The sequence below is a fragment of the Bubalus bubalis genome, chromosome 24, assembly GCF_019923935.1.
Source record: "Bubalus bubalis isolate 160015118507 breed Murrah chromosome 24, NDDB_SH_1, whole genome shotgun sequence".
Lineage (NCBI taxonomy): Eukaryota > Metazoa > Chordata > Mammalia > Artiodactyla > Bovidae > Bubalus > Bubalus bubalis.
This window is the reverse complement of record NC_059180.1, coordinates 42,066,184-42,086,647: the sequence shown is the minus strand read 5'-3', so window position 1 is coordinate 42,086,647 and position 20,464 is coordinate 42,066,184. Positions and strand designations below refer to the sequence as shown.

The window sequence follows — 20,464 nt, the reverse complement described above, 5'->3', positions numbered from 1 at the left end:
CCCCCTCCCTCCACACGCCCCCTGCATGGGGCCCAGGGCTCACAGAGGCCTAAGCCAGGGTGTAGATATGGGCCAAAGACAGTGCTGCCCCTCACCCCAACCCCACTACCCGCACGCACACACGCACACACGCACGCGGTGCTGTTGGGCCTAACACCTCTGGGCCAAGGTCAGCAGACCTGGACCCCTCTGTGGGACCACAGGAGGCCCCCCACCTCCAAAAGGAAGCTGTTTCGGCATATAAATCAACGAAGTTAGAACACTCCCTTTCACCATGCGCACACACACAAAAATTCAAAATGACTTAAAGATCTAAACATAAGACATGTCACCATAAAACTCCTAGAAGAGAACATAGGCAGAACATTCCCTAACATAAATCATACTAAAGTTTTCACAGGTCAGTCTCCCAAGGCAACAGAAATAAAAATAAGCAAATGCAACCTGATCAAGCTAACAAGCTTTTCCACAACAAAGGAAACCATAAAATGAAAGACAACATACAGACTAGGAGAAAATATTCGCAAACAATGTGACCAAGAAGGGATTAATTTTTAAAATATACAAACAGCTCATACAACTCACTAACAACATCAACAACAACAACAAAAAATCATAAAATGGGCAGAAGCCTGAAAAAGACATTTCTCCAAAGAAGAAACACAAATGGCCAAGAGCAATGCTCGCCATCAATAATTATTAGAGAAATGCAAATGGAAACTACAGGGAGGTACCACCTCACACTGGTCAGAATGGCCATCATTAAAAGCTGAAAATAGGACTTCCCCGGTGGAACGGTGGATAAGAATCCACCTGCCAATGCACAGGACGTGGGTTCGATCCCTGGCCCAGGAAGATAGCACATGCCATGGAGCAACTCAGCCTGTGCGTCATAAGCACTGAGCCCGCGTGCTGTGAGTTCTGAAGCCCACGTGCCCAGAGCTTGTGCTCCCCAACAAGAGAAGTCACCGCAATGAGAAGCCCACGCAGAGCCACACAGAGTCGTCCTCACCACAACCAGAGAAAGCACACACACGGCAACGAAGACCCAGCACCAACAAAAATACGTAAATAAGTAAAAAAAAACTACAAACAATAAATGCTGGAGAGGGTGTAGAGAAAAGGGAACCCTCCTACACTGTTAGTAGGAATAAACTGGTCATCCACTGTAGAAAACTGTATGGATGCTCCTTAAAATAAAAAAAATAGGGCTACCATATGACCCAGCAATCCCACTCTTGGGCATATATCCAGACAAAATTCTAATTAAAAAAGATACATGCATTACCATGTGTAAAATTAGACAGCTGGTGCAACTTTGCTATATGAGACAGGGAGCTCAAATCTGATGCTCTGTGACAACCTAGAAGGGTGGGAGATGGGAGGGAGGTTCAAGAGGAAGGGACATGCGTATATATGTATATATATATATATAACTGAAACCAACAATATTGTAAAACAACTACCCTCCAAATAAAAATACGTATTTTTTTAAAAAAAGATATATGTACCTCAATGTTCACTGAAGCATTATGCACAATAGCCAAGACAGAGAAACAATCTAAATGTCTATCAATATGTGAATGGATGAAGAAGTGTGTGTGTGCGTGTGTGTGTGTGCGCGCGCACGCAATGGAATATAACTCAGACACAAAAAGAATGAAATAATGCCATTTTCAGCAACACGGTTGCAATCATAGATTACCATACTAAGTGAAATAAGTCAGACAAAGACAAATACCATGTGAAATCGCTTATACGACACAAGTGAACATGTCTACAAAACAGAAACAGGCTCCTGGACACAGAAGACACTTGTGATCGCCAAGGGGGTGGGAGAGGGGTATTCAGGGAGCTGGGGGCTAGCAGACGCAAACTCTTACATACACACCGCATAAACAGCAAGGTCCTCCTGTAGAGCCAATACCCTGTGACGAACCATCATGGAAAAGAATTTTTTAAGAAGCTGTTTCCTACATGGGACCAGGGATCTCCATCGAGTGCAGCATACACACCTTCCATCAGAGAGCCAGTCCGTGGCTCCAGACCACGTCCTGGGGGGTCTAACTAACCCCCGGCGGCTGCTGTGCTTCTACAGGGAAGGGGCTGGGTGCCTACAGCCCAGAAGGGGACTTCAGGGTAACCTTTACCCCACAGCCCTGACCAAGGCCTCAGCTTTAAGCTCCAAATCATCTCTCTCGATGACAATCTTAGAAACCATACTTTCTGTTAAGAGAGAAAAAGGCCAGGAAGAACCCAGCTATGCAGAGCCCGTCAGCGGACCCCCGGAAGCTCCATCCTCTGACAAAGCAAGGGGCCCAAGACAGTGAGACCAGAGACCACCCATGGAGCTCCCCTGCCGCTCCTTCTGCCTGTGGAGCAGGAGCGCCCGGCCAGCAGCAGGGACCACGGGGCCGCCAAGCTGTCCTGAGTGGCCTGTGAGAGCCCACGAGGGCACCATGACAGGGGTGGGAGGCCAACTCATCACACCAGCCAGCGGGCCTGGAGGGGCCAGGCCCTCCACAGCGGCCACCAGAGTAGCCCAGGGACCAGGGACGGCTCCAGGGCAGCAGAAGACGCAGCCCCCGGCGCTGGCACCTCAAAGGGTCGCTGCAAACCGAAGAGGCAATGTCGCAAGAATCTTCACATTTTCCCATCAGCAATGAAATCAGAGACACAAGAGGAAAAAGAGCTCAGCAACACGACAAAGCTAATTTTTCTTCTTGCTCATTTGAGTCACAGTGTGTATATACCTCTACATATACTCTACAGGCCATTGTATACACTGAAAAAGCTCAAAGCACTGACAAAGGCCCCCAAACCTCATTGAAGCCCACATCCTGGGGAGGCCGGACATCAGGGCACCCCGGCCCCACCTCAACCAACCCTGGCCCGCAGGGTCACAAACCTGGAAGTCCCCGTTGTGCACGCTGTACAGAGGCTGGAAGAATGGGCCTGGGGACGGCACATCCTTGTACAAAGCTGTCTTCATCCTGCAGCCAGGAGACAGCAGTCAGAGGCTGCAGAGACCTGGGCCAGGGGCTCCTTGCAGCCCTGCTCCAGCCGTCACTGCAGGGACCTCGGCTCCTTCTAGCAGCAGGCCCATCCCTGCCCTGTGTGCGCTCTCCCCTCACTGGGTCCACATCTGACACGTGGTACCTATGGCCCTTGTGCAGGTGACCCCACAGAACTGAGTTATACCAAGCCACGCAGCGGAGGTGCCCAGCTTTGTCCTCAGTCTGAGAGGGAGACAGCACCTCCAGGAAGTCCGCCTGATTTCTCCCTGAGCATCTAGCCACCCAGGACCCAGTGGTCCTCCCCTGAGGACGGCATACTGGGCTCCAATCAAGCAGGTCCAGGTCAACCTCAGCAGCCTCCCCGGGGGCCTAGCCTGATTCCTCACACCAAGGCTGGCCTCAGGGGGCACAGGTCACATAGCATCCACCTGCACGTCCCGTCAGTTTCTATTCCTGAGACCCTGGCACTTCCCTCCCCTTGGCTCCATCTCTGCTTCTCCCGCCAGCACCCACACTTGCCTCCGTCTGGACACCGCTGCTGGTTGCCCCGCAGGCCTCCTCCTCACTTGTACCACGAACTTCCTCTCTCAAAACATCAGCCAGGTCACATCACATGTGGCCAGGCTTCAAGGGCTTTCCTTTGACCCAAGGAAAAGCCTGACCCCTCCCTCGCCCAGGCTCTCTCTGTCCAGTCGCCTCTCACCCTCTCTGCTCCCTGTCCATGCCCGGCCAGTCTCCTGTGGGGCCAGCCCTGCACCCTGTCACCTGACCGTGTGATGGCTTGTTTCAGGAGGGCCTCTGTGTTCATCTGGATCTCAGCAGCATCCCCCAGGGCCGGGGACAGGGGCCCATGGAAACCAGACGCCCAGCACTGTGCCCACAGAACCAGGCAATGGGCTGGCACCTCCAGAGGCAGGAGACAGGGCTCAGACCACAGCACGGTGTCCAGGGCTCCTGGGGACATACTGCCTACCACCCCCATGCACATGGCAACTTGGGAACTCCCCGCTGGTCCAGGGCAGAGGCCTGAAACCCCTCCCCATCCAGGAGCATGCAGGGAGGGGCTGCAGGTTTGAACCTTCAATGCACCGTTGACCCCATGCCCAAACACACACACATACACACACATGATCACACGCACACACACATGATCACACGCACACAAGCACACACTCCCACACACGATCACACGCACACAAGCACATGCTCTCGCACACATCCCTGGCCACCCACCTGGGCGACAGTTTGAACAGTAAGTAGGTCAGGCTGCTCAGCAGGAGGAAGAGGGACACAGCGACCAGGGTGCTATCAGACTGCCCCAGAGCAGGGACCAGGCGACCTGTGGCGAGAAGGACCAGGGCTGTGTCCCTCTGACTCGCCAAGGCATCCAGCCGAGCGCCTGGGCCACAGGGGAAGTACCGGACAGGCCCTGGAGGTTTGTTTCAAGCCTGCAAGAGCACCTTGGTGAGGCACGCACCCCTGGGCCTGGCCTTTTCCATCCACAGGGTCAACAGAGTCTGCGATCCTTCAGGACCTCCGTCCACAGGGTCAGCCAGGCCGCCCTAAGCAGACGAGGCCACGCCCGGCTCCACGGACAGCAGCGGGCCCTGGCGTGCAGCCTGGGGCCACAGTTGCTCCCGGGAGACCCCCAAGCTGACCCCGTTGACCACCTCAGAGAGAGGGGGTAGGAGGGGGAAAGGTGGGACACTCGGAGGTAGGCAGGGGCCCCACCCAGACCCCGGGGGCAGCGGCCACAGCAGCGCCCACCTCGTCTGGGGGGAGCGGCAAAGCAGGCAGGCTGGCTCCAGTCACTCCACACACCCTCGTATCGCTCCTCCTCCGCCACCTCGCCCTCTAGGGCGGCCATCTGGACGCGCAGCCGGGCCTCATAGGCAGAACCAGGGTCCAACTCGGCGGCTTCAAGTTTGAGCCAGGTCACCCCAACGATGTGATCCTTGTGCCGAGCCCACTGGGGATGAGGACAGTCGGGAGATGCCAGTGGTGAGATTGGGTCGTCAGCCCTAGAGGACACGCACGCGGGCACACTGTACGTCCACACGCTCACGTGCATTCACTTGCGTGCACACTCATCCACACAGGCAGGCCCTGGGAACACGTGCGCACACACACAGGCACACTCACCACTCTGCACTCACATACTCTTGGCTCTGGTCACTGCCTTCCTCGTAATTCCAAGGTGAAAGCACCCTGGGTGGGAAGAGCAGCATCTCCTGCTGCTTCCAGGAGAGATGGGCCCCAGGGTAGGCAACCCAGCTTTACCTCCCAGGCTTCCTCCTGCCTCTTGAAGGCCAGCTCATAGCTGAGGAGCATGGCCAGAGGCTCCAAGGCAGGACTGACGCTCCAGGTCAGGACACAGTGCTCAGAGCTGACGTTGCTCTGCAAGTCCGAGGGGGGGTCCAGCTTCACTGAAACAGAGCAAAGCCATGTGAGGGTGTGTGGGTCAGCACGCCCAAGACTGGGGATCAGAAAGATTCCCAGGAAGGATGAGGGTGTGACCAAGGCCCTCTCGGAGCAAGGCCTCCCTGGGAGACTGGGACGAGACAACCCCTGAGGCAGCCAAGGTGCGTCTCAAATCTAAGCTGGTGTGCCTGAAGTGCATTTCAAGGGACTCATGCTGCAGCTCCAGCCCCAACTCAAAGCCTTGCTCCTTCATCCTCCTCCGGACCCGAGCCCTCCAGCAACCAGTGGGCCCGCCCCTCGCCCCCCGGTCCCCACCCGCTGCAAGCCCTGGATCTGTCTGCAGGGACTGGGCACACTTGACTGGGTGGCGGGGGTTATGGGCGGTGGGCTCTGTGGCCAGGGGGTTCCCAGCCAACACACCCGACCCAGGTCTCACCATGTCTGCGGGGCAGATACTGTGGATCCACCAGGCTGACCTGCTCCTTCCCGGAGATGTGGTGGTGGAATGTGATGGTGAAGTTGTCAGCAGGCACGAGGACCTCCTCGGGTGGCAGCTCCACGGTGCACATGCCGGCCCAGAAGACACACTTGTGCTTGCTGCCCGGCACGACGTTGCTGGAAAGGACACGTGTGGGCACCAAGGGACCATGGCCCCCCAGCTCCCTGCCCTCTGCCCCCGCTCTCCAGCCTCACCTGGTGAAGAGCAGCCAGGAGCCGGCCCCCTGGCCTGGCGCTGGGCCAGGCCAGTGGCACTCAATCCTGAGGATGTTGTTATTGTAGCAGGTGAAAGCCCCAGGCCCCGGCCCTGGGAACAGTGACCATGGCAAGTCCACCGTGGCTGCCTTGGGGCAGGGCCAGGGGAGGGGGAGGGCCTGGCGCTGACCCCCTGTGACAGGGCAGGCCTGAGAGAAGGAGCCCCGAGGTGACCACGGCGGGGCTGGGCACCCTAAGGGGACGGGCTCTGACCATGCGCCCTGGGTGGGGAGGAAGCCCCAACCGGTCTGCAGAAGATGGGTACCCACAGCCCAGACCCTGCCCCACTCTGCGCCCACACCCCCTGCACGCCCTGAGCCAGCCCTCACCTCCTCTGTCTCCCAGGACAGGGACCCCCAGGCTGAGCCAGGCGCAGAGCAGGAAGCAGGTGCCCGCCTCTCGCATCAGAACTTCGCTCTGCAAGGTCCAACCTGGAAGAGGCTGGGCTGAGGGGCTGTGTAGAGAGTACCCCTCGCCCCCGAGGTGGCACTGTGGGGAGGTCACTTCAAGCAAGTCACCACCCGCTCCCTCATCCCATCCCATGAAGGAGGCTGAGTACTGCAGGGGAGCGGCACCCACAGGAGCTCAAGCTCAGGCCTCCCAGGTCTGAATCAGCCACGTGTCCAGGTCTGTCCAGCAGGCAGCGCTCTGAGCCTGGGCCCCAGGCCCCTCCTGCAGGGGAGGCGGGTTGGGGGAACACGGCTGTGGATGACAACTGAAGGCAGATCTGCTGGAGGCCCTGGTGTCACACCTGGGCCAACTGTGCAAGGTGCACATCCACGTGAGTTCCCACCAGAGCCACGAGAGGCGGGGCGCTGACCCCAAGGCTCTGGCCCAGGACAGCAGGGGAAAGGCAGGGGGTGTCCACACGCCCGCCAGCACCTCCCAGACTGTTGCCACAGGCCCGTCCTGAGGAGCCCTGCAGGGGACAGCACCCCGGGGCGGGGCTCCCAGTGCTGGATTCGAGGAAGCACCTTGGGGTGAGCAGGCTGCTGACGCCCTGTCACCCCATTTTTGCAGCCCCAGATGGTACACTGATAGCTCCTTCGCAGGAAGCAGGGCTAGCCTGGTTATGCAAGCCTGATGGGTGATAAGGACTCAGAAAAGTAGCAGACAAGCACAGACCGCAGCACGGAAGCACTCAGAGCCCGCACCCACTCTCCCAGCAGCAGACGCCCACCCCACCCCCCGCAGCCTCCTCATGGACCCACAGGACAGACCCCTGTCGGATCAACAGGCAGGAAGACCTCACCCGCCTCTGGACTGAAGCATCACCTGCCACAAACAGCTGGCAGTCACGGGGGGAGGGAGCTGGCTCTCAGGGAGCCTGAGACGGGGTCATCGGGAGCACCAGGATGTTGAGGGGGGGGTCGGGAAGCGGGCACCAGGATGTGGGGGGCACGGTACTTAGGATGTGGGGGGTGGGGCGCCTAGGATGTGGGGGGCAGGGTATTTAGGATGTGGGGGGCGGGGGGCATTTAGGATGTGGGGGGTGGGGGGCATTTAGGATGTAGGGCAGGAAGAAGTGCCAGGATGGTCCCAGGGAGGCCCAATCACACTCAGAGGAGACAGGTCACGGGGCAGCCGCAACGCAGGATGAGGCCCCATGGGAGAGCGGCCCCACATGCCCGTCCGGCGGGAGCCAGGCCGACATCCCCACCCGGCTCGTCCCTTCCCACTGGTCCATGGACACAGCCTTCAGCAGACAGCACTCTAGCCCCTTTTCCCAACCCCGTTTCCTCCCTGGCCTCGGGGTCAAGGTCTGTTGACCAGATGACCTCCAGCCCACAGCCTGCCTCCCGGCTTCCCGCCCGCCCTGAAGTCGTGGGCTGCCATGCAGCTGGACCTCTGCTGGGACCTCGCAGGGTCAGCGCCCCAGGCCTCACCAGGTGAGACGCCCGCAGGGCGGGGTTTATGCCTTGCACCACACCCTCCAGATTGGCTTCCTGTCCCCTTTCACACAGTCTGTATTTTTTAATGGGGACAGACTATCCCTGCCCATCCCAGGGCGTGGGATGGAGGCTGCGGTTGAAATGGCACTGGTCCACCACTGCCCTCACTGCAGGAGATGAGGGAGTCCAGAGGCTGGCTCCCGGGGCAGCTTGGACCTGGGGGAGGCGGGCCTGATACACAGCACGAGGCAGGAAACGGGAGCAGGACCCGGCGCCCCAGGGTGAAGGGCTGAGGACCCTGCTGGGCAAGGGCAGGGAGCGGGGCGGTCAGGGCAGGGAGGCCACCTGTCCTGGGATGGCCGAGCCGGACAGGCACCTGCCTCAGGGAGGTGGACGTCCCGGGACACGGAGAGGCCAGGCCAGAGCCAGGGAGAGATGCGGGCGGGATGCAGGGGCCTTGGGTGGACAGGGCCCAGAGAGCAGGAACCAGGACAGAGGGAGGAGGGGGCTGAGGCTGGGAATGCCTCGGGAAGAGCTGCTCACTGTCACCCCCCAACCACCAACCACCCCCCCCCCCACCCCCACTCTGTCGCTGCCTTCCGCCCGAGGCGCTGTGCATGGCATGGCTGGAAGAATGCAGACAACGGCCTGGGGTTCAATGAGGGGGGCGCTCTGCTCCACCCGCGCCCACACAGCCCTGCCAGCAGCCCAAACTGGCCGTCGGCAGCCCTGGCATCAGGCTCCCCCAGGGTGTCTGATTCTTGCTGCGCCCTCCCACCTGCTCCTAACTGAAGAGACATCCCGACCCTCCCCCAGGCCTGCCCTTGCCTAGAGAAGATGTTGTTAACGGGGCTCTGGAACATTCGAGCACAAGCCCTCTTCCTCTCCATCTTCTTGGCTTCATAGCCCTCCTGGAAGCCTGCCCTCTCCTGCTGCCCTGCCCACAGGTCCCATGGAGGGTCCACAGACTCCTCTTCAGACCTAAAGCCCCTCAAAGGCATGGGCGAGAGCAGAGGCTTTACCAGCCCCAGGACTGAACCCCATCTCCACTCAGTCGTCCGAGAGGAGACCACCTGACCCCAGAACGCCCACGCGCTGCCCCCAAGAGGTCAGAACTACCCTGGCCCTAAGCCTACCCTGAACTCCACCTGACGAGCTCAGTGCCAGTCCCTCTGCCCAGTGGCACCCACGATGCTCACAGGCCAAGCCAGGATGGCCCACCATTCCTACAGCACATGTCTGTCGCCAGGAGATGCCCAAGGCAGGACAGAGTTGATGAACCAAGGTGGCCTCCCAAACGCCCTGCCGCCCTTCTGAGTATGGCCCCCAGGCTCCTCCTGAGCTCAGGGCTGGCGGGCCACCTGCCCTGTCCCCCAAAGTCCACGCTGACTTGAGCAGTGGAGAACCCCAGGCGACACTCACCTCTCCAGATGCAGCTGCCGGCACCCATGGCAGGCGTGATGCTCCCGAGACCTGCAGGTGGCTTGTCACCCAGCCGCCCCTGCGCTTGCAGCAAAGTCCCTCTGCCTGATTCAGGAGATAACCACCGACCAGTGACGTGAGCCTCGCGCGGGAGGCTGACACAGGCCGCCCACATCTGAAACCACGAGCCCAAGAGCACGGCAGCTGGCCTAAGAGGGGCGAGAGGGGACCAGCACCCACCATAAACCCCACCTTCCACCCCCAGGGACAGCAAGCTGCCACACGTGGGCCTGGGGGCCATCCATCGATTGGCGGGTGAGCGGGGCTGCTCCCTGAACTGGCGCCGGGAGGCGAAGACATGGACCAGGTTCAGAGCAACGCCTGTCTCCCAGGCTGCAGCTCAGGCAGTCCCTGAGCGCCAGGGTGGGTAGAGAGAGTCAAACCTCACAGTGCTGCAGGCTCGCTTAAGGAAGGAAATAAAAGATAGGAGCCCCCGCCCCCACCTCCAGACGCCCCTGTGGGAAGCCGGGCACAAGGCCCTCCAGGCCACGTCTATGCTCCAACAAACTCTCGTTTAACAGCCACCTTGTTGCTCCGGCTCTTTTCAAATTCTTTTCAGAGAAAAGAATTTTCTCTGAAAATTTTCTTTTCAAATTTTTCAGAGAAGCCCATAAAAAGCTACCTCATGCCTTTACTGGTGGTACAGATCATGGTTTAATAATCCTGTTGGTGGACAATTTCACTGTTGCCCACATCTGCTATTTCAATTTAATAGACATACAACACTGCATTCGTTTCTGGTGTAAACATGCCATTTTAAATGAGTAATTCCAGGCCTGGATCTCTTATCACCAGGATGAGTTCTGTACAAAAAAAAAAAAAAAAACAATCTGGAGCAAACTGTCGGGCCTAAGACCTCACAACAGATGCTGCCAAGCAGCCCTCTAGAAACACACGGACTTCTGCTCCCATCAGACATGTAAGGGTGCTTGCAGTCCTCACCAAATGCATTTGACAGCAGTCTTTTAAATCTTTGCCAATCTGATAGGCAAAGACGTTTCAATGTTGCCTTAACTTACACTTCCTTGGTTATCAGTAAAGATAAGCATCTTTTCATAAACTTATTGACTGTTATGTTCTCAGGGGTGCCAAATAAGGTTGCACTTTAGCATGTCCCTGTGCCTGAGTTTACGTATAAATGTGTTTCTGTTTGTCTGTTCTGTGCATTAACCCAGATGAGGGGAGATCTGGAGACACCAGAGCTGCAGCTCTCTGGAGCTGGAGAAACCAGGACCCACGGCAAGATGGCATCAGAGGCTCAAATCCATGACACACCTTAGGAACGACCAGGGACATGATCACACTTCTAACATTTAAATGTTGATCATCTTGGCCCCTTACACACTTTTATACTCACTGGTGCCATCCCTGCCCTAGTATCCTTATTAAGAGAGCTTCCTTCTCTCTCAGGCTAGAACTCACTCCCTTGAGACCAACAGACCGCACACCAGCCGCACACGACCCACAGGACAGCATGCAGGCTACAGAGACGGGAGAGCATGTCACAGACACTGAGATGCGTGAAGGCCACTGCCTCTGCCCAAGAAATGTTCCGATGCCACAGCCTGGCACCCCACCACCTCCTGTAACACGCAGTTCAGTTCAGTCGCTCAATCGTGTCCAACCCTTTGTGACCCCATGGACTGCAGCACGCCAGGCCTCCCTGTCCATCACCAACTCCTGAAGCTTACTCAAACTCATGTGCATTGAGTCGGTGATGCCATCCAACCATCTCATCCTCTGTTGTCCCCTTCTCCTCGCACCTTCAATCTTTCCCAGCTTTACAAATGAGTCAGTTCCTTGCACCAGGTGGCCAAAGTATTGGAGTTTCAGGTTCAACATCAGTCCTTCCGATGAATATTCAGGACTCATCTCCTTTAGGATGGACTGATTGGGTCTCCTTGCAGTCCAAGGGACTCTAAAGAGTCTTCTCCAACACCACAGTTCAAAAGCATCAATCTTTTGGTGCTCAGCTTTCTTTACAGTCCAACTCTCACATCCATATATGACTACTGGGAAAACCATAGCTTTAACCGGACAGACGTTTGTTGGCAAAGTAATGTCTCTGCTTTTTAATATGCTGTCTAGGTTGGTCATAATACACAGAGATAAACAGAAAAGCAAAATCTGCAGATGGAGGGAAAACCTCAGACACAAAGACAATACAACCAGGGCCACTAAGTATCTCCCGAAACCCAGCCCCTCGAAAGACAGGCCCAGAGAATAACAAGCGCCGCTGGTCAGACATACCCTAACGACGGGACACATGGAGCTGCATACGTCCTCATACCTGACGAGGAGGAGCAGCTAGGGGGCAAGCCCGCCCCCTCGTTAGAGAACTTGTGAGTTAACACCAGTTACAACAGAAAATGCACAGGTGGTCCCATGGTTAGGACTCCGCGCTTTCACTGCCCTGCACCCAGGTTCGCTCTCTAGTCCGGAAACAGAAATCTCACGTGCTGCACCTCAAGGCCATAGATAAATTAAATAAACAAAGAATAAGTTTGTATATTTGCAAATGGTTGGGGAAAAAATAAAGAATTACATGCCATGTGGAATGACTATGAAATTCAAATGTCAGGGTCCACCTTCTGGAACACCGCCTGTGCGCGCTGTCTGCAGCGGCCCTTGTGCACTCACGGCTCAGCAGCGATCTTACCAGTGTTTCAAGCCCACAGTGTTTCACAACGCTTCTGCTTGCTTGCTTACACTGCACACCCGTCATGCCACAGTAAGAGGACAGGGCTCCGAACGCCTGTCTTTAAGGCGCAGGGCAGTGCGAGCTACTGTGTCAGCGAGCTGGATGGCAGAGGAGCGCCGCGCGACGACACTGCAGTGGCCGACATCACCAGCTAAGCACTCCGCTGGCGTGAGTCTCAACACAAAACAGAATTCCTTCACAAGGAATAAAAATGAGGCAATGGAATTAAATTTTCCAGGGACCCATCGTTAACCCAGGAAGGAAAGCCTCTGAGGGTGACTTAAAGGTGTCTGATCACAGAAGCTGAGGGAAGCGTGTCCAGAGAAGATGCGTTTACGACCATCTGTTTTTGGTCAAGAACAGCTGTTCTGAAAGCTAAGGACACTGGGAGCAACGTCACGTCAATTAAAAATGAGGCCGATAATCTGAAGCGCCTTTCCTCGGCTCTCGATGGCTCCAAACGTCACTGGACCCACCCTCTGCCGCTTCCGCGGAGTCAATGCCTCGACACTAAGCGGGGAAAGGCCTGAAGAATGAGCTTCTGGGCACAGAGCAAGGAAACAACTAGCAACTCACGTGGGAGCACTCGCAAAGCCGAGAAAACGTGAACGCGCGAGAACGGCACCTGGAACCTGCTGCCGAGCATCACGGCTGACGGGAACACAGGTGCAGCGCGCGGGTCCACAGTGGGCAGCCTCGGGGAGGACACGTCCACAGGCTGCAACTGCACTGCTCACCCGCAAACACGCTGCTGACAATACCCGTGTCTCTCACCACCAGCAGCTGCTGACCCATCGGCAAGGTCACCGTCACCCGCATCTGCCCCCCACCCTGAACCAGGCTGAGGAGACGCACACGTGCAACTTTAACAAGCAACACCAATTCGGTTACACAAAATGGTGTGCGTTCCTTTCATCAAGGGGCTCGTGTAACAAACGCTGCAGGTTTACATTCTGAGCTTCTCTGTAAGAGCTCGCTTCCTTGTGTCTTTCTTGATTGTGACTCCTGACCCACAAAACCCAAAATACTGACTCTTTACAGAAAAAGCTGTGAACCCCCGAAGTAGACTATTACTATCTTCGTTTTACACAGGAGAAAATGAAAGAAGTTTAGCAACTGACAGGCAGGCAGGCTAACTTCAGCGGCCATGACCTTCACCGCTGACCAGGCTGCCCCCAATAACAAGCGAAAACAAGAACAGACTCCTGAGGAAACATAACTGATGGCATCAGTTCAGTTCAGTTGTTCAGTTGTGTCCGACTCTTTGCGACCCCACAAATCGCAGCACGCCAGGCCTCCCTGTCCATCACCAACTCCTGGAGTTCACCCAAACTCATGTCCATTGAGCCAATGATGCCATCCAGCCATCCATAAGAAGATACTAAAGTAACACCCAGAGGACAAACACATATTTGCAAAAACAGTGCCAACTGTTCTGAAACAGAAACAACTGGAGACAATGGGCTCAGGATCTGGTCAACGTGTTCCAACAGGAAAATACATATGCAATCCATAATCATTTCCAAAAAAAGATTAATAATTTCTCAAAAAGCGGACTTCCCTGGTGGTTCAGGGGTTAACAATCTGCCTGCCAATGAAGGGGACATGAGTTCGATCCCTGGTCCAGGAAGACCCCACATGCCTGGGGCAACTGAAGCTGTGTGCCAGCACTGCTGAGGCCGGGCTCTACAGTCCACGAGCCACGCACCCTAGAGCCCACGCTCTGCAATGAGAAGACTGCACACAGACAAAAACAAATGCAGAGAATTTAAAATTTCCTGAATTATACAAATTATACAAGTTATGTAAGACAACAAGTTTCAAAAAAGTAAAAATCTGGGATTTTCCTGGTGGCCCAGTGGTTAAGACTCCACGCTCTCAATGTAGGGGGACAGGTTCAGTCCCTGGCTGGGGAACTAAGATTCTGCAGCTACACAGCAGGACAAAAAAGAAAAAGCAATAAAAAGTTGGAAAAAAGCAAGAATCTGTATAAAAGACTTAAATTTAAGTCCCATTATTTCATAAGTGAAACTTCATTATTAAGCGATTTGGCACAGGGAACTATATTCAAAATCCTGTAATAAATCATAATGGAAAAACATACAAACCAGAATATGGATACATATATATGAATACATGAATATATATGTTCATATATGAATATATGAATACAATACTCGTGTGTATGTGTCTATACATACACGTACATATAACTGAATCACTATGCTGCATACCAGACAGTACTACCACATCATAAGTCAACTACAAAGTGAAAGTCACTCAGTCGTTTCTGACTCACTGCGATCCCATGGACTATACAGTCCATGGAATTCTCCAGGCCAGAATACTGGAGTGGGTAGCTGTTTCCTTCTCCAGGGGATCTTCCCAACCCAGGGATTGAACCCAGGTCTCCCACATTGTAGGCAGATTCTTTACCAGCTGAGCCACAAGGGAAGTAAACTATAATTCAACAAAATAAAGAGAGAGATTTGGAAGCAATTAAATTTGAGGCCCTGAGCAAGAAACAAATCTATCAATAACCAAAATCCTGCCCCCATGAGCCTAGAGTGTCCTTTTCTCTTTAGAGTAGAAAGATGGATACAGAAAGTATTAAAAAACATACAATCTAATAAATGTACTGCAATTCTAGGAAACAAAAATACAAATAATAAATAGAAATCCATGTTATTATCAATTCTGTAACAGTTTGGCCCTAAATAGAGCAGTCGGTTTGGGGATTTAAGGTTTGATGTCTACTTTTTAAGGCATTTAAAACACTGAGAAGGTGATAACAAGACTGTTAACTTTAATTAAATATTCAGGATAAATTTTGATTAAATAAGTTTGCAATTAACAGTTAAATACTGAGGGGCATCTAATGTACTAAACTAATAAGTTTTACTTTATTAGTTGTACAAACAATGTAAATATTGAAGAGTGTTGGCTGATGGCAGGAGAACACCAATTGCCCAATATACATAAAAGAGGAAGAACAGGACCTTCAACAGGATGCACTCAGCTATGGATACTCCTGTCCACACACAGCATGGGCAGAATTTGGACATCCTGGACATCAAGGAGTTAATCTGCCGACTGGGAGGCAGGCTATACTTCCTGACCCCCTGGACAGCCACCCTTAAAGGGTCAGCTTTCCAGCACACCAGCCAAGACCCTCAGGACACACAGTTCACAATCGCAGCTGGGAATACACCCTGGGCAGTAAAGCACGCAGACGCTGACACAGCTGGGCCATCCTGGCCTTAGTCCCGCCAGCGGTGTCCACACTGGGCGTTGCAGCACTTGTAGAAGGTGGTCATGGGCTCATCTGCAGAGCGGGTCTGAAGCTGCATAAAATAGGCTCGAGGATGTTCACACTTGGGACATGGCTCTGGCAACAAGAAGAACAAACAGTGACCCACGTTTACTAAAAAAAAGAAACAATGCTCACGATCAACATGCTTGTTACAAGTGGACGTTTCGTGAAACACAGCAGCAGACACTCCCCAGCTCGACTGGTATCCCTCGCCTGGGGTGCCCTGCAAGGTTTTCCTGCAAGGGGCTGTCATTCCCACTGTGCTCTCACAACTGAGGGAAGGAGACTTGTGGTCTTGATTGTACTTTTTTCTTTTTTAATTTTACTTTCACCAAGATTTCAATTCAAGAACCTTGCTCTTGATGAAAACGCCTTCAAACACTCAGACACCATTTTGGTGTGTAATTCACCTCCCAGTGACAAATTCTGCCCGTGCCAGAGTTTTACCAGAGCAGATCTGGATGGTCCCCTCTGAGGTAAAAAGACAGTACTAATCACACTAAGCTCCTCCTCCTCTCTGGACTGGTCGTGCTAGGGCTCTCTTTCCTTCCTTGGTCACATCTGTCGCTATCAGAAATGAATCAAGACTCAATCCTTACTTTACGGAATATTTAGGGCAGTTTAATATTCTTATCTTTGACTTTAAAAAAAACGATATTAGAACAAAATCCTTAGACTAATTTTTTAATTACTCCAATCAGCATCAATATGAGGTCACCCTGAGACTCTAACTCAGGTCTGAATTACTCCAAAGCTTGTGCCAATACTGTTTGCGTAACAAATACGTCAGAGAAGAAAACAGTTTCTAGTCTCAGAAGCCCACTTGATACATCACTCTGCTATGCAGTGGCACAGCCAGCGGCCTCATCCTTACCCACAGCTCGCGGCCTCATCCTTACCCACAGCTGGCGGCCTCATCCTTACCCACAGCTCGCGGCCTCATCCTTACCCACAGCTCTGAAACAGAAAAGGTTTTCCCTCTCACCTGCAGTAGAGTCAACATTCTCCCAGGCAGCTGCTCCACCAAGCACATCATCCACTTCTTTCAGCTTTGGATACTTCCGATTTGTTACCTAACAAACAACAAACAGCAGGTCTTCAGACTCTCCCAGTAAGTGAACAGTACAAAGCCGGGTCACCAAACCATGCCTTCAAGTATCACCCCAGACTCTGCTTCCTGCCTTCAACACGAAGGGAGGAATACTAAACGAAAGCACAGTTCCTGCTGCCACAGAGCAGGAATCTCCATGAGAATCCGGAGGATCCACAATTGGGATGATCCAATAAACAAGATTCTGTGAGGATTGGATGAAGCAACAGAGCAGGAAGGGGGAAATGGCTCTGGCGTGACCCTTTTGTTCTCCCACCTCTACAATACTTGGTCACTGAAATAAGAGATCCAAAGACGACTAAGGCCAAAGTGGAGCACTTGGCGGGTGGCCCAGCCACTCTTCCCAGACAGAGGTTTTTCTAACTATTTTCCAAGTTTTACTAGCCGTCCTTGAAATGTCACCCTTCACAATTTCAGACTCTAAACTCCCACAACACAGCTACATGGTGGAGCAGTATATAAACATTAAGAATGAGGTAACACCAGCGTGCTCTACTTCTAAAAATTATTAAAGGTGTTCTAAAAAGGAAAGACGCAATATCGATGGAAAGTAACGAGTTATAACACAGTATGCACCATTCCGTAATGAATATCCAATATATTCCAGATGTTCAGACTAAACTATAAGAGCGAACAAAAACTGAAAAATGCTTGCCCTCCTACAGCCTATACCCTAGTGTTAACAAACATGGGGCACAAGTAAATTATAAACCGCAATGGAAGGCAAACGAGTCCTATTAAAAAAATAAGATTAGGAGAAGAAAGGCGAGGTGGACAAAGAGGCTGCAACATTAAATAATCCTTCGGGTAAAAGCACGAGCGACGAGTGACACGGGTACCGAGGGGAAGAGCGACCCGGGCGCAAAAGCCCTACACAGAGCCCGGGAGCAGTGCGTGGCTGGCGGAGGGCCTCGGGGCGGCCGGCAGGGCCCGCAGGACGCCGATCCAGGCGGGGAAGGAGGCGGGGAAGGCCCGGGTCGCGCGGCCGCCTCGCGAGAGCATCGGCCTCCGTGCCGCGCGCGCCCACCTTGCGCGTGACGTTGTGCACGTAGGGGCAGGTGTTGCATGCGAAGCGGTGGCAGCGCTGGCCCTCCTCGACGATCAGCCCGTTCCCGCAGCCCGGGCAAAAGAGCAGCATGGCCGCCACAGGCCCGGCGCTCCCGGCAGCGCCCGCGGCAGCACTGCGCCGGCGTTCTGAGGGCCCCTTGGTCCCCGCCCCGCCCCCTGCCAGCCCACCAATAATCACGCCGCCTCCCCGCCCCCAAGTACAGCAGTGGCGGGCCGGCTCCCAGTAGCTCATCTCTCATTGGTCCTCGAGTGGCCCCGCCCCCGGCGCCCCGAAGGTGGGGCTATAGTAGCGGTCCCGGCGCGTGCGCGATAGCCTCTGTCGCGCGGAGCGGCTGTGCGGGCGAAGCCGGCGGGAAACCCGGCGCCCTGGAGGAGCCGCGGGTCGCGGCGCGGCTAGAGCCGCAGGACGACGAGGAGGATGAGGAGGAGGCGCTGCCGCACTCCGAGGCGGTGGACGTGTTCCAGGAGGGCCTGGCCATGGTTGTGCAGGACCCGCTGCTCTGCGACCTTCCGATCCAGGTGCGCGAGGGCCGCGTCGTTCCCCCGGGCGGGGGTCGGGGCGCGGACGGACCCTGGGACCGCTGGGGGCTGCGGCCTCGGGAAGGCGTTTCCGAGCGTAGCGGAGCGTCTAGGCAGAAGGCTCCTGTCGGGTCTGGAGGCGAACGAGGCTCTGGCCTCGGGAGCGAAATTTAAAGGGGCGCCGAAAAACCGACTAGTTAGGACATTTGACGTGTCAGCAGTGTTTTAAAAACAACCAAAAGTTGGTGTGCAGAAACCTGGGGTAAACAAAAATAATGTAATTTTCAAACAAAAGATCAATGTTTCCCAGTTTTCCGTTCTCCTCAGACTTCAGGAAGGTTCTGCCTAACCTTATAGACGCTGTCCGCTTGTCTGCCTTTGTTGTTAGGGGTGGTGAAGAGAGCTCCCACCTCCATCCTTGGTCTTTTCCAGGTTACTTTAGAAGAGGTTAATTCCCAAATAGCATTAGAATACGGGCAAGCAATGACAGTGCGAGTGTGCAAGATGGATGGAGAAGTTATGCGTAAGTACTGCCTTCCCCCTCAGGCCGAGCAGTCTGAACCTTCACAGGAGAGGATGTTAGCAGGGCTGGTGGGTGGAAACTCCGGGCTGTGCCCAGGCCTGTTGGGCACACCCACACCTGCCCAGACTTGAGCCTTGGGAAGTAACAGAGCTCATCAGAGCTTCTGGGCTCTCCTCTTGACACCTGACGCTGGGGATCTTCTCTTGCTTGTGCAGCCGTGGTTGTAGTCCAGAACGCCACTGTCCTGGACCTGAAGAAGGCCATCCAGAGATACGTGCAGCTCAGGCAGGAGCGCGAGGGAGGCATTCAGCACATCAGCTGGTGAGTGGAGCCTTGGCTGCTCCCTCAGCCCTTCTTGGGAGACAGGGAGGACGTGCTGGACAGGAGTGAGCCTTTTCATCTCCTGGGCTCTGTTCAGGATGCGGCCTAGAGCATCGAGCTCCCTGTCCCGAGCCTTTAAAAAGGGCAGGTGCTCCTGTGCCTGCGGGCCCTGTCCTAGCTGCTCCTCCTCTGCATTACCACGCGGGCAGCTAGGTAGCTGCACGTGGGGACACCTTAGGGCATGCCCAGTGTGTCTGGATGCGGCTTCCCTGGTTAGAGGAGCTGCTACCAGCCCCTCGCCTGGGTACTCTCAGCCTCCTGAATCACCCTGCTTGTGGTTTACTGAATTCCCATCTGTAGGTCCTACGTGTGGAGGACATACCACTTGACCTCCGCGGGAGAGAAGCTCACAGAAGACCGGAAGAAACTCCGAGAGTAAGTTCAGGCTCCGTATTGAGCTACAGGGAGCTATCTGATCTGTGGCCCTTTTGTTCCCCAGGCCCTGCCATAGGGCCAGGGTTTCCTCCAGAGGCTCTTAAGAAAGGAGGGGTCTTAAATCCACTCCTGGGGAGTGTGTAAGACCAGGAGAGTCCCTGACTGGACTGAGGCTGTCCTGCAAGGAACTCCCTGGAGACCTCCCTGCCCGGAGGACAGGAGGCAGAGGAGCTGTGGCAGTCAGGCTGCAGAGCCAGGAGAGAGGGTTACGAGTGTGCGCGGCGGGGGAGCATGGCCCTGCCCCCTCCTCACCTCCCCAGCACTGCGCTCTTCCTGCCTGGCCTCTCTCATCCCACACAAGCCTTGGAGGAGGAGTCACAGCTGGGCCCTTCTGTAGGCTGGACTCTGCCTTTCCTTCTCTTTCAGTTATGGTATCCGGAATCGGGATGAGGTGTCCTTCATCAAAAAGCTGAGACAGAAATGAATCTCCAGACTTGGACAGCTCTGTGTGCGGGCGGCTGAGCTCTTCCCTGGCAGAAGGAAGCCTTGGGCCACCATGCCCTTTCCCCAAATGGGTGGGAGAGAGCCTGACCCCAGCTGGACTTGCCTGGACTCTTAAATGAACCCTGATCCCAGGGCTGTGGGCCTGGCCCTGTGTACAGAATAAACCCTGTTTCCTTTGAGGCTTGGAAAGTCATGGGGCACAGGCGGGGACCCTGCCAGCGGTCACACTGTCGGGATGATGTACCTGAGCCCTTGGCCACCACCCTGCTCCCCAAGCCACACACACCTGTCCTGTCATCTCTGCAGCGAGGAGGAAGTAAAAGCAGAGTGCCGGCTCTGTCTCTACTTGTGGGAAACAAGGGTGTCTGAGCCCAGCCTGGTCAGGGCCTCCAGCTTCAGCCCAT

General features: G+C 54.8%; 3 protein-coding genes across 4 annotated transcripts in view; 1 reads left to right on the top strand and 2 right to left on the bottom strand.

Moving 5' to 3' along the window:
- Window positions 1-11,282, bottom strand: part of IL9R (interleukin 9 receptor) — a 67,239-nt gene extending 55,957 nt beyond the window's left edge. The window contains exons 1-9 of one of the 2 annotated variants that reach the window (XM_045164243.1): window positions 10,188-11,282; window positions 9,506-9,610; window positions 6,521-6,622; window positions 6,132-6,243; window positions 5,875-6,053; window positions 5,298-5,443; window positions 4,785-4,986; window positions 4,251-4,356; window positions 2,909-2,993 (exon numbers count right to left, since the gene is read on the bottom strand). In XM_045164243.1, the coding sequence (XP_045020178.1) occupies window positions 2,909-2,993; window positions 4,251-4,356; window positions 4,785-4,986; window positions 5,298-5,443; window positions 5,875-6,053; window positions 6,132-6,243; window positions 6,521-6,622; window positions 9,506-9,533 (960 nt within the window). In that variant the 5' untranslated portion in view covers window positions 9,534-9,610; window positions 10,188-11,282. Of the gene's footprint in view, window positions 1-2,908; window positions 2,994-4,250; window positions 4,357-4,784; window positions 4,987-5,297; window positions 5,444-5,874; window positions 6,054-6,131; window positions 6,244-6,520; window positions 6,623-9,505 lie in introns of both variants that reach the window. The other variant, XM_006041519.4, reaches the window with a different exon arrangement.
- A 3,770-nt stretch (window positions 11,283-15,052) lies between these two features.
- On the bottom strand, window positions 15,053-17,880 carry POLR3K (RNA polymerase III subunit K). Its single transcript, XM_006041518.3, has 3 exons — window positions 17,718-17,880; window positions 16,565-16,652; window positions 15,053-15,654 (listed from the first exon to the last, which is right to left on the bottom strand). Exons 1-3 carry the CDS (start codon window positions 17,826-17,828, stop codon window positions 15,527-15,529), a joined length of 327 nt encoding a protein of 108 aa, XP_006041580.1. The 5' UTR covers window positions 17,829-17,880; the 3' UTR covers window positions 15,053-15,526.
- A 171-nt stretch (window positions 17,881-18,051) lies between these two features.
- On the top strand, window positions 18,052-20,239 carry SNRNP25 (small nuclear ribonucleoprotein U11/U12 subunit 25). Its single transcript, XM_025275033.2, has 5 exons — window positions 18,052-18,277; window positions 18,710-18,800; window positions 19,016-19,121; window positions 19,482-19,556; window positions 19,983-20,239. Exons 1-5 carry the CDS (start codon window positions 18,236-18,238, stop codon window positions 20,038-20,040), a joined length of 372 nt encoding a protein of 123 aa, XP_025130818.2. The 5' UTR covers window positions 18,052-18,235; the 3' UTR covers window positions 20,041-20,239.
- The last annotated feature ends 225 nt before the right edge of the window (window positions 20,240-20,464 follow it).

What these genes read in the sequence shown, in the direction of transcription:
- SNRNP25 (XM_025275033.2), top strand. Translation starts at nt 18,236, where the DNA reads ATGGTTGTGCAGGACCCGCTGCTCTGCGACCTTCCGATCCAG. An exon ending in GATGGATGGAGAAGTTATGC is followed by an intron (nt 18,801 to 19,015) that starts GTAAGTACTGCC and finishes TTGCTTGTGCAG; the next exon opens with CCGTGGTTGTAGTCCAGAAC. An exon ending in GACCGGAAGAAACTCCGAGA is followed by an intron (nt 19,557 to 19,982) that starts GTAAGTTCAGGC and finishes CTTCTCTTTCAG; the next exon opens with TTATGGTATCCGGAATCGGG.
- POLR3K (XM_006041518.3), bottom strand. Translation starts at nt 17,828, where the DNA reads ATGCTGCTCTTTTGCCCGGGCTGCGGGAACGGGCTGATCGTCGAGGAG. An exon ending in TGCACAACGTCACGCGCAAG is followed by an intron (nt 16,653 to 17,717) that starts GTGGGCGCGCGC and finishes GTTGTTTGTTAG; the next exon opens with GTAACAAATCGGAAGTATCC. An exon ending in GAATGTTGACTCTACTGCAG is followed by an intron (nt 15,655 to 16,564) that starts GTGAGAGGGAAA and finishes TCTTGTTGCCAG; the next exon opens with AGCCATGTCCCAAGTGTGAA.